The sequence below is a fragment of the Chlamydotis macqueenii genome, chromosome 6 (assembly GCF_036417535.1).
Source record: "Chlamydotis macqueenii isolate bChlMac1 chromosome 6, bChlMac1.mat, whole genome shotgun sequence".
NCBI classification, from domain to species: domain Eukaryota; kingdom Metazoa; phylum Chordata; class Aves; order Otidiformes; family Otididae; genus Chlamydotis; species Chlamydotis macqueenii.
This window is the reverse complement of record NC_141561.1, coordinates 1,996,509-2,009,172: the sequence shown is the minus strand read 5'-3', so window position 1 is coordinate 2,009,172 and position 12,664 is coordinate 1,996,509. Positions and strand designations below refer to the sequence as shown.

At 45.4% G+C, this 12,664-nt stretch overlaps 1 protein-coding gene across 1 annotated transcript; it reads right to left on the bottom strand.

Annotated features, from left to right (window-relative positions):
- Positions 1–200: 200 nt before the first annotated feature.
- Positions 201–11,682, bottom strand: ARL5A (ARF like GTPase 5A). The gene is made up of 6 exons (XM_086750639.1): positions 11,333–11,682; positions 9,293–9,353; positions 6,174–6,321; positions 5,369–5,452; positions 2,807–2,958; positions 201–2,293 (listed from the first exon to the last, which is right to left on the bottom strand). The coding sequence occupies exons 1-6, from the start codon at positions 11,376–11,378 to the stop codon at positions 2,245–2,247; spliced, it is 540 nt and encodes a 179-aa protein (XP_086606765.1). The 5' UTR covers positions 11,379–11,682; the 3' UTR covers positions 201–2,244.
- Between the last annotated feature and the right edge of the window lie 982 nt (positions 11,683–12,664).

The following is a 12,664-nucleotide window of genomic DNA, read 5'->3' as shown; positions in this document are numbered from 1 at the left end:
AGCAGTTATGAGAATACTGCTCCATGATTTTTCTTTCATTAACAGGAACAAGTCATTTTCTTAAAAACAACAACAAAAAAAACCCACCCAACACACACAGCCTGTGCAGGTTCAGGCAAAAGTATGCAGAATTTAACAATCCTAAAGCAAAGTATTTTAAAGGGATGAAAGGGAAGACATAAGACTCAAAAGCCAAACACTTAGGTTTAAAAGCAAGTCTGCTTTTTCTTTTTTAAGACTAGAAAATGTACAGTTCCATTTCATAAGCAAGTGTGCAGAGCTCGTTTCTTGAAGATATTATCAGATAAACTGAGAAAGTCTTTGCATTAAATTGTTTTCTTCAAACATTTATACATTTTGCAATACACCAGTTGAATACCAATACCTATGTGCATGCACTATAAATATATGCATGTACATTAAAATGTTTAACAAAGAAGATTCCCTAGGCAGTGAGCATCGTCAAGAGATACCAAAAATATATTAAAAAGTTAAATTCTTTACCTGCCTTTGTTAAATACAGACTTTTGAAATTGCCTCCCTTCTTTCCCCACGAATGCACAACACGATCCTCAGAGAAGCAGGCAAACAGGAAGGCAGGTGCGCTGACTGGATTATCCCTTAACCAAAGATGAGCACCTTAAAGAGTTCAAACCGAGCTTTTGCGTTAAAACGTCTTTCCCACCCTTATCAGATGTACGGGCTAAGAAAGGGAAGGACATTTTAGCACAGTTTTATTTCATTTCGCCATACTCCCCACACATACAACTCCAACGTGAAAGCCCATGACGGAGGCTACGTACGCTTCCACAATACTGCCGACGTTTCCAGCCGCCCGGCTGTCGTCCCGCTGAAAGGCCCGCACCCTTTAAAATGGGAACGCTGAACAGCTTCTGCGCAGGACGCCCGTCCCGCCAGGTACTGCAGCAAGAAGAGATAACCACCTAGTGTTCTGACGCTTCGGTATAACCCACCTGGGGACCATGCGAGGCAGTTAGATTTTCAAGAAGCACTGCCCTGGAACTTCTGTGGGGTCACCTACAGCTTTTCAGGTAGTGTAATCTGGTTTGTTCCCCGTCCCAGCTCCATCCATGGCATACAGAGATACATAGACACACTTTTTACGCTATCAGAGAGAAGTGCGCCTTCCTCTGAAAAACACTTGATACAGTGACTGGTTTTGTAAGATTCCAGTGGGTCTTTTAAACATACTTTCGTGCATCTTCTTTGGTTAAGAAAAAAAAAAAGAAAGATGATGACTTTTTCCCTTTATGACAGCTAAAGGTACTTCCACTGCATCTGAATCATGAATGAACAGTACTGCGAGAAAAGCAAAGCAGTACTACAGACAGCAGGACATGCACTTTTTGAATCACCTCACCCAGTGATGACCACAACAAAACAAAGAAAATTCATTTCGTTTTCAACTCTTTGGCAAATTTTTACTGTTTGCCGACACCATAATTGGAAGCTCAATCCATACGCCCCAATCCGTTACGGCATCCTCCCTAACTGAAAAATCACGTGAGAAGCAAGCGACGGTCTCAAGAGAGCTTGCTTCCTGAAGTCGTGGTGAGCCAACTGTCTGGCGGACCTCACAGTCATACAGAGAAGAGAGGAAAAGAACTTGTGACACGCCGGCGATGTCAAATACTCGTACTGCTGTCAACATACTGATTCAGCTTTACGCACGGGTCTGAACAGATTGCGATTAACCTAAAATTGAGGTATAAATATACACAAATATGTACAGTACACGTACAGGAAAATATTTTTGCATTTGTAACATCCGTAACCTTAAAAATACTGGAAAGTTGATATCTATGCCATTGATTTGCTCGCTAATTTACTGGAATAATGAAGCCAACATCTTCGACTAGAGAGGACTACAATGGAATAATAGAACTCAAAATTAAAAGCTCCTTCCTCTCACTTCATCTTCACCACGCTCAACATCGGACTGTTCCGAGTGGCTGTATCTTGAACAGAAGGTTGATCACAGCTTTTAAACGCATCCTCAGAGGAAAACAAGCAGGAAACCAAACTGGAGCCATCACCTGCAGCTTTCCTTTTGCTGAATGGTCTCAGTTTATATACACGTATGGGTGTGTGTGCATCTATGTAGAAAATAAAGTTGCAATCAGTTCAGTATAAATACATCTAACCCATTAATTCTGCCACTGTGAAGGTACTCGTGGGTACAGCTCTTTTTAAGCAAAGTCTGTGCAAAGAGGTCATTAAAAATCATCTGATCTTAAGTCTTGACATCATCCATTCGAGTCCTTGGCACAGTCTGTAAACAAAAAGAGAGAGTTTTTAAGGAATACATCCACTTCTCAGGATAACTTCAAAGCTAATTCCATGGCACAAATCTAGATTCTTCCTTAGAACTCTGACTCTGACTGAAAGAATCATTTCCAGAAGCAATTCACTCCGAGCGCAGCGTTTCCTAGATCTTACCATGCAACCTACAGGGGAGACTTCAGATCCCAGCACTTCAAGACATACACTGAAGTTATCCCAAATTATGATTATTCTTCACAAACCAGAACGGATTTTAGGTTGCTCCCCACCCTCATTAGGCCCAAGTCATAGCAAGTTTTATGACTGTGAGATGAGACAGCAGATTGATGTGAAAGCTGGTTTTCAGATCACACTCATCCTAACTCAGTACGTTCTGAGCCCCAACATCTTTAAGCACAAGATTGGTATTGACAGGGGAGGAACGTCTGTTACAACCAAACCCCACAATCAAAATACCGAAATAATTCAAGATTCCCCTCCTACAGACAAGAACAACTCTTACCCCTCTCCGGTTAGAGCACAGCATGCCTGGATGTGCCACTGGTGATCCTTAATCGACGTCAGTTTCAGAAACTGAGATATCTCAGCTACTGTCATACACTCTTTCACATCTTGCTTGTTAGCAAAGATCAGCAAACCTGCTTTTTTCAAGTCCTGGGGACAAAGAAGAAAAAAAAGAAGATGATTACAAATCAGCCCTTGGAGGCAAAAGATGTGATACCAAAGTAGAGAACCTTAAGCCCTAGCAAAAAAAAAACTGAACTGTAAAACACTGCAGGCTGATTGACACGTAACTTCAGAAAATCCTTTGATCCAGCAGATCAAACATCCAGTTTTTGCCGAGGATGCTCTGTAAAACCACGTACGATATTTGATTGTGCTCGGTGAGGATCAGAGGCTCCCTGCATCCCTGCGTGTGTGCAGCTGCGGTAAGGCCGCAGCTCTAACAGCCGAGGCCTCCCGTTTAACCCTGACCCTGCAGGTCACTCCTGCCTGCGTATCCAAACCAAGCGCTGCGTCTGAGCCCGGCTTTTCTACAAACACACCACACTGATGTATTACCACGCCGTTAAGATTCATTTCCGTACCAAATCAGCAGACTGTGAAGCAGTTTTACACGGGGCAACGGTGGGCTGCTGCCCCAGAACTTCCGAAGCACTGGTAAAGCCCTGACTGCAGTTAAGCGCCAGCAGCATGCGAGCTGGCACCCGGCCTTGTACCACGGCTCACCAGAGCCAGAGGTACGCTCTGCCTGCGCAGCAGCCCTCTGCAAGGGAAATCCCTCCCATTAAGAAGCTTTAAGATTGCCACTGACAGCGTAAAGCAAGCTGCAGCGATATTTTATTTAGAGGATACACAGAATTTGCAGAAAAACATCACTTACGGTACTTCAGATTCAAAGGACGGACACCTATACGGACAAGCACATTGCAATAAACTTCTTCATAAGGCCCATGCAATATTTAAAACGTAAGCACTAACAATTTAGAGAACAGCGACTCCAGGGGCAAGCTTTATCTCAAGCTGCTTGGAATTACACTCGTACAGGCATGTATTATTGAAAATCTGTCCTTCCGACAGTACAAAGGTTTTCCCAGGAAGCCAAGACAACTCATTCACTTAAGTGCCCATCGGGCACACAGATTTTTACAAGCAGCAAAACTAATTCCCAAACGGTCTACTGGTCCAGGAAACGGCTGGAATTGGCCTGGGCAACTCAATTTTCCCTTAGCAAAAATTAATTCATTAACAAAAATTCCATTGAACTTGTTATCAGAAATAAAACATTTTCAAGGACTGCAAGGAAAAGCTATTCTAAATAAATATCTGACTCTCATTTCAGCTTATAGGTATTGTCATTCTCTTCAAATGCCATAGCACCTGGAAAGTTAGCAGAATATAGGGAAAACTTCCTGTTGTAAAACAATGGGTACATTTACTGTTAAACGGGTTCTTCTGGAGCACAGAAATAATCTCCCAGCACGAAGCAAGGGCATTCACGCTGCCTGGAGTCCCAGACTTCCCTCCTCTCAAATTCAGTTCATAACAACTTCTGCATCTTCCCTTACAGATTACGAAACAGAAGATGCAGATTTTGTTTGGCGACTGCGACAGACTGAAGAGCTCATCTCTGAAATCCTACATATGACAGCAGCAGAGCCAACGGCAACAGTTCCCCCCACTCCACATTTAACAACTCAAACCACGAAAGCCAGACCTACCTTATTAGAAAGTATTTTATTAAACATAACTGTAATTTAAATACCAGAAACGAGAAGTTCAAGACTCTAGGCAAAGCATTTGTTTCTTCTCAAATGCTTTAGATTACCACGACCACTCAAAGGAAATACACAGGCAGTCTTTGCCCTCCCTGCAGTCATCTACTAACGGTGGCCTTAGTTTAAATATAGCTGTAATACTTTGGGATACAATGCCACCAATTTTATGCACATCTTTGTATTCTGACACTGGAATTGGGAAGCTCAGTGTCCTCAGTGTCGTCTCATACAAACTGATACAGTTTGTATTAAACTTGTCTTGTGAGCCCCAGCAGCAGTCAAGTTTTATACAAACACATCGTCAGGAAAAACCAGGGCTCGGGTCCCGCTGCACCGCAGGGGGAGATGAAAGCCTTCGGAACATCCAGGTCACGCCATAGGCGCTCCTTGGCTTACACGTCAGCGCAGTATTTGTGAATCAGACCCAGGCAGCTCAGTTTTAGACTTGACACAAGGCTCAGAAGTTGAAAAGCTACGTTTGTGGGAGTTCCGTTCAGTAATTTGGCATTAATTTACAGCTTTATAAGGAGCTTCACAAGAGACAGAGCCTCCAGCAGGAATAAGACAGCTCTGATACAGTCCTGCCCGCGGCTGGGAGAACGTGACTGCTGATGTTTGCCTCTGGCTCCACTGGAGAGGCCTCTCTCCCTTCTGTTCTGTCTCCAGCTAGCAGGCACAAGTCAGAACTTTCACAAACGGCGTGCGAGTCTGCTTGCCTTAACATCTATCGTTCAGATCTTACCCACCACGAAGAGTAAAACAAGGAGAACAGAGGGACTACTCACCTCATGTGCTAACATTTTATACAGCTCTTCTTTAGTCACAGAAATCCTCTCTCTGTCTGTGCTGTCCACAACAACTATCACAAACTTTAAAAAGTGAAGAAAGTTATTAGTCAGAGAACAACTGTGTCCTTCTGGCCACACACTCATCAGCAGAACAGACTACTGCTCCCGCCACGTTACCCAGAAAGTCAGCTGGACGATCAGATACCGTCCTGTTCCAGGTACGCTCCTCCCAGCCAGAGCGCGATTTCCCACAGCACTGGTGCGGTTTACAACTTACGCCGTGGTTTGCATACAAAGGTAGCTCTGACACATCTTTCAACTTTCCGGTTTCCATTTTCAAGTGAAAAATTTACATTGAAAGCAAGTGTTTCTCTGTAGCCCCAGATCTGTTTCTGTCCTTTGCTTAGCATAACGGAGGTAGCACACAGATCCCTCAAATAATTTGTTGCAGCCTTAAAAAGGTAATCAGCTTTCTCCCTCTACTTCAAATACTAACATGCAAATAGATATTTGCACGGGATTTAAGAAAACCCATAAGCTCCATATTCCACAGCACACATGCACAATCACATCATAGCACCTTACGGGGAAGCGTAGGAGAACAAAGTTAATTATTAAAAAAAAAACCCACCTTTTTTCCAAAACCACATTTGGTAGCACAGATGAAACCTTGACTTAAATCACTATTTTAATCAAGTTCAGTATTTATGCTGCAACTTTGTTGCTAAAGAGTTCTTAAAATTCTTGGAGGTGCTTAAGTAAAGTGATCGTGGGAGCCTTCCAGCCCTGCGCTCGCTCTCACCTCGGTGTTTGTATAGTAGGTGTTCCAGGAAGACCGGAGAGACTCCTGCCCGCCGATATCCCACATCAGAAAGCGCGTGTTGTTAACCACGATCTCCTCCACGTTGCTCCCGATGGTGGGCGAGGTATGCACCACTTCGTTCATGGAGCTGCAGAGGGGAGAGAGCGACTCGGTGAGAAACTGCAAAACCTGGCGACTCACCCGCGTTATCGAGCGCTGTGAGTCTCCAAATCGACCTACTTCTGTAAAAACGAAAATTGATGGTTACTCCAGAGGCAGAAAGCTTAGCAGGAGAATTATAGCAAACGCTGCTTATGCAGCAAATGGAGACAAGGTTTGACAGTGGGAGGCGAATAAAAATAAATAAAAATAGCAATAAAAAAGGACTCAGTGAACTATATAATAATCAAATTACAGAGCTGAGAGAGCATTCATGAACAAAACTATAATTAATTAAATCATAAAGCTGAGAGTGTGTTTGCTTCAGAAGCTGTTTTAAGCAGTCAGCTTTTCTTTTTCCAGGCTGATTTTGGCACGCATGGGAGACAGCAGTTGTTTTGCTGCAAGAATGTGGTTAAGCCACAAGATTTCCAAGGCTGCAGAAAAACAGCAACTCATCCTCCAGCTCCACCAAACGAACTGCATCTCGCTCCCGCTCGGTACAGGCCACTGAGAGTGTACTTTCTTCACAATTCAGTTACTTTATGTCCAAACTTTCTTCTCCCTCCCTTCAGCACAGTCCAGTAACTACTTTTTGGAGACAAACGCAGACATTAAATATTTCAAAAACATGGAGGTACCTTTAGAGATACTGAGTGCAACTTTGTCATTAAGACAACCAGTTTCACATCAATAATGATAACCAAATGTTATCCTGAAGTTCAAGTTATTTAAACTCAACTGCATGGGACGTGCAAAATAATTAAAAGCAGCTTCAAGGAAAATGTCAACTTTTTTCAGGGAACTTAATTATTTTTTCTTCTGATAATCTTGACATATTTATGCATTTTATATGAACATTTTTTGAAGTCTTAGCAGAACTTTTAGTTACAGTGACAGCAATTTGAGACGTGTTACAGTGCTGGAATATTCGCTGAAGAGGATACAGAGAACCGAGGAGATAAAGAGATGGCGCGGTGTTCTGAAGAGGAATCTCAGTTACCCCGTGCCTTAGCGGCATTTAACAAGAAACCTTCTCACCACACACGTTTGAGGGAGGCTATATAAGCGAAAGAATCGTAAAATCAAATTAAGGATTACAACGATATAAGAAGATGTCTGTGGCTGATTTCATATTTTAAAAAATCACATTTTAGCAGAGTTCTTTTAATGCTTGGAAGGGATGTACCACGAACGCCCTTTCCTTGGCTGAACCTGCGGCCTTTCACATTCAAGCCGCTGGCATCTCACAGTCTGCAATACGATAGGTGGATTTTTCCAACCTCCCCACTGCAACAAGGTGAGCATGAAGCTTAATGGCATTTCCAGACACCTGATCACCAAATCCTACCGCTACCTGAGGGGAGGGAGCAGATCTGAGCAGGAGAACAGGAAGAAACGAAGTGTCTGTGGAGACCTGGTAGAAGAATCACCATCACAACGTCTGCGGTGACCCTCCACGACACCCAAGTGCGCTAGCCAACACTAGCTGTCCTGTTAGTTATCTCTGCCCATCTCTTGGGAAAAGAGTTAAACATATTCATTCGTGCTCAGAACACTCATCCGCCACGAAGAAACAGTGAGAGAAAACACGGGATATGCAGAGACGGAGGTAGAGTTTAAGGAGTCAAGCAGGAGGAAGAGAGGACAGCTCTCACACCGAGCTCTGTCAAAGCCGCAAACAGGCGAAGGGGAATACAAGAGCGGAGAAAGGGGAAGTCCTGTGGAGCTAAAGCGGGTATAAAGGAAAAGGAGGCACACAGAGACCCACTGTACAAAAGGGAAAAGAAAACACTGAGACTGCAGAAACAAGAAGAATCATGAGACATTTGTGGAGGAAGTGGAAAGACACAGACAGCATTAAAATGCACCGAGGTCGGCCCTCAGCTACAGCAGTTGGTAGTCCTAAAAAATACTCTTCATTCTATTTATGCTTTTAAAAATCTCTCACTCCCAATTTAAAGAAGGACAACCACCTTCATCTTTTCACTTTCTCTGCAGAGCGTGCTAGGGCATAAGTGGCTGGAAACGCTGCAGGAGTTTCACGTTTCAGAAAGGCAAAAGCAGATCATAATCTGACAAAGCCCAAACATTTCAAGAAAGTATATTTGAAGCGTAGGACTGGAGCAGTACGGCCATATCGCTTCACAGGAATTATTTCTGATAGCGGCTCAGGAACACTTCCTAATGCCAGACTACTGCACGTGAGAAATCGCAAATCTGTTTCTACTGTAAAGCAGACCTTGAGTCGCCTGTCCCACCTGGAAGCTTCTGAGCCTGCAGACAAATGTGTGCCCTTTTATCAGAACGCAGTTGAGGACCAGCGATATGAAGCTCATACAAGTTTCGTGTAACCCAGCAGTGAGGTTAACGCAAGACAAACACGAGGCAATGCCACTACTAAAGGCAGAAGCCCTCGACAGCACGGGCTGCCACCAGCTGCAGAGCTGTGTGGTCCTGGGTTCAGGCAGCGCTCAGCCGCCCTCCTTCATCCACAAACCACGGGAGAGCACACCTTGGGACACAGGGCGCAAGCCACGGCAGGGAGAGCTCAGCCGTCACTGCTTTGCTACACACAGAACAATCTGTTTAGTGTTTACGCCGCGGCACGGATCGGTTCAGCAGCACTGTCCTGCAGCTAACACGCGATGTAATCGTACTTCACGGAGCTGGCAAACCGCCTACACCACGACACCAAAGGCAGTTGTGATTCAGTGGCAATAGCAATGTAATCTGATAAATAAAAGCTCCGAACAAAACCTCATCCACACACCAGGCAAAACACAGACCTTTCCAAACTCTAAACACACGCTTTGACCCACTGCCACCCATTCTGTTCCGTAATGTTCAGTGTAACGCGCTCAAAGGAAAAACCAACCGGGAAAGCAGCGACCAGTCAGGGTAACGTATACACCGCACACGTGTGAAACGCACGAACGTCGTCTGCAGCTCATACTTACAATTGATAAAGAATGGTCGTTTTTCCTGCGTTATCCAGGCCAACAATGATGACTTTGTGCTCTGAAATAAAAACATCACTAGTAAGTCACATAGTTAACGCTGCTCTCACGACAACTGTGTTCTGAAACAAGGCTGATGTTGTGGTTTTGACCCACTTCCTACGCAGGCACTGCCAAACTTGAGGTGCCGCAGTTCACGGGCCATACCTAAAAGTCTGTTTGTCTGTGCAAGTGTACAAACCTCTGTACTGTTCTGAGCAGGTAAGCGACTGTCGATTTGTCCCCGTCTGCACATCTACAGGAACAATCTCTGAGAGATCACATGTGCATTTTTTCCTTCTCTAAACTGCTAGAGCAGTATCTCGCTGGAATCCTTTCCCGGGCTCCTACACATTTTTTGCAGACTGTAGCAGACCGTACTCTCCATTCCCCCCAGCTACAGCAGTTCTCCAGAACACACGCTTACACAAGTCAAAGGTTCATTTCCCGGGCCGTGCTTTCATTACGGCCTGCAACATCCTAATCTCTTTGCAAAGAGCTGTTAAAAACCACAACAAGGCTGTGGTGCACTGTGAGCACGGTGATCCACCTGTCTGCCTCAGCGTCCTCTTTTCCTCTCAGCAGGTTTGGAATCTGGAGAACAGATTTGCCTACGGATATTTTACAGCACGCGTTCACCCAATTTAGTTTTAGATGAACCAACAAGTACCACACAAAACTGCTCTGACACACAGGCAAACACATTTTGGAGCTCAATGCCAGAATCAATTATTGTTTCTATTTAGCACCTTCTCGCCTCTACATCACAAAACTGAATATGAATTCTACAGCTGGTGTTGTCAAGCACATTCCCATTTATGATTTCCAGGACTAGTGAGCGCTGCCTGCCCTCAGCTGTATGACACAACTTTTACTCGCACAAATAACCTCGGCTTCAGCGGGACTATTCAGGCAAGTAAAAGCTTCGTGAGAAGGGGCTTCTTGCCCCCCTCCCCGGCGGTCCACAAGGGCAACAAAAAGCCGTTCTAAGTCTGCCCAAGCTTCAGACAACCAGAGATCAATTCCTCCTGCTCGCAAAGTACGCTCGCATTGATTTATCACAGAGGAGAGAGGGAGGGGATAGGGGTCAGGTAAGTGGGGTTTTCTCAGTTTTGATTTTATCAATATTGTGTGGTTTTGCAGAGTTGTCTTGTATACCATCAAATATAAACTCCAGTTTTAATAACTTTGCATAACTGCACAATATTGTAAAAGTATCTGCTTACCTGACCCCACATAACTAGGAACTTTTGTTTCTGGTGTGGTGTTGCCAGCATAGTGGATGTTAGGAAATCAGCTGGAACAGAAGATCTGAGGTGGGGCTGGATGCTACAAGACAAAAATATTGTGTTGTATTTGCACTAAAGTGTTAACGGGCATATAACTGGGACATTCAACATGCATGTGTAAGCATATTTAAGTTCACCCAAAAATAAAATTTAAAAGACCTTATAAACTCAGGGAAGAGCTGCAGCATGTATTTTACAGTTAAAGTTACAGGTCTCATTGAAACCTCATTGTAAGGAGACAGGAGGTACAAATCTGAAGTTATTTACAGTATTTACTGCGTAAGTGAGTAATTTTGCTAGATATCGAGGTTTATCCCTTAAAACCATTAATAAAGCATACTCTGCAGGCAACGCGATGAAACTACACATCACAACGCAACGCAGCTGTTATTATTTCGGTGCAGGTGAATAAATTAACCTCCACCTTCCAGGAAATGAGCTTTCTTAAGACTCAGAGGTGGAAAAACAAAGGTTTAAAACCCCAACTTCTCCGGCCGCAGCTTGTCCTCCTGGGTCAACCCCCCCACACTTCCCCGGGCAAGGCTGCCTTCTCGCCCTGTAGCCCCGGCGGGCAAAATTGTACCGGTTTAGAGGGCCGAGCACCCCCCTTAAAAAACAAAAGCGGTTTCGCGATCGGCCGGGACCCCGCCGGGGACGGCCCCGAGGGCCCGGCCCTGAGACGTCCGCGGTCCCGCCGCCCCCTCGCCCTCACCCTGATGGTTGAACAGCCTCCATATCCTGGTGAAGAGGATCCCCATCCTCAGCCGGGAGGGCTCCGGGCCTCGCCGGTTCCTCAGCTCCCACCGCGGGGTGATCCCGCCGCCGGCTCCTCAGGGCCCGGCCCAACGCCTGGTTTGCCGGTCAAAAGGCGGGCGGAGGCCTCGCCGGGCCTGCTCACGTTCGCACATCGCCGCCGTCCCGACTTCTTTTTTTCCCTTCACCGTTTGCCCATGGGGCCCGGCCGCCGAACGGGGAAAGCTTAAAGCGCCGATACCGGCGACCCCACCGAAGGGACGGGGGAAAGGCGGGCGCGTCGCTGTGACGGTGGAGAGGCGGGGCGGCGGCCGCCATTACGCGACTCCGCCTCGGCGAGCGGCGACGGCGGGGGGAGGCTGCGATGGCCCCGCCGCCTCGCTTAAGGGGCCGTTGCCGCTCGTTCTTCCCCTTCTCTGTAAAAATAAATTTTAACTTTAGGCTTTTCCTTGCCACCACAGGCACCGAGTTCCCTTTTCTTGGCAGGCTTGGCCGGGTGGCAGCCGCGCTTGGAGCCGTGCTCTTGACCCCTACTTGGGGTGGAGAAGTCTCCATCTTAAGGTGGAGAAGCTGCTTTTGGGAACGGGACGCCTTATGCGGGGCCGAGTTTTTTCTGCTTCTTTCCTTCTAGCAGCTTTTATTCCGACAGTGCTTTCTTATTTTTCTTCTCCCTGATGCAATACTGGCCAGGGGTTGAAGTAGCAAGGCCAGCAGTAATCTCTGAGCTTCTCTGCAGGCTTTCATGCTGTTGCAGCAAAGGGCAAAAAAAAAAAAAAAGGCTGAAAAAAATAAATATCCTGATAATAAGCTGGCATGTTACAGCTTTTAATAGGATAAAAGTAAATCATGCACTGCATTAGTAAGGGATCTGTAGTCATCCAGGTTTAAAATAACTAGATTTAATGTGTTATCGTCTGCGGAGCTCTCAGCAACCTGATCCGGTTGGAGATGTCCCTGCGCTTGGCAGGGGGGTTGGACTGGATGGGCTTCAACGGGCCCTTCCCACCCAAACCATTCCATGATTTACACCTTTTTCAGCATTTACAATAGTGATGCAACATCAGCTACCTGAAATGGCAGGGAAAATGGCCCAGACACCTTGCAGCTAGTCTGTGAAACCTTCATTTGCTAAACGGTCGCTGGCAGTCCGTGAAAAAAAACACTCATCTCTTTTAATATGAAGGCTGTTTACCCTTTATGGTTTTGTTCTGCTGTTTTAGAATGATATTAATTTTTAACCTCAAACATGATGACCAGCATGACTTTGGAAAAGTAGCAATGCTTTTTTTTG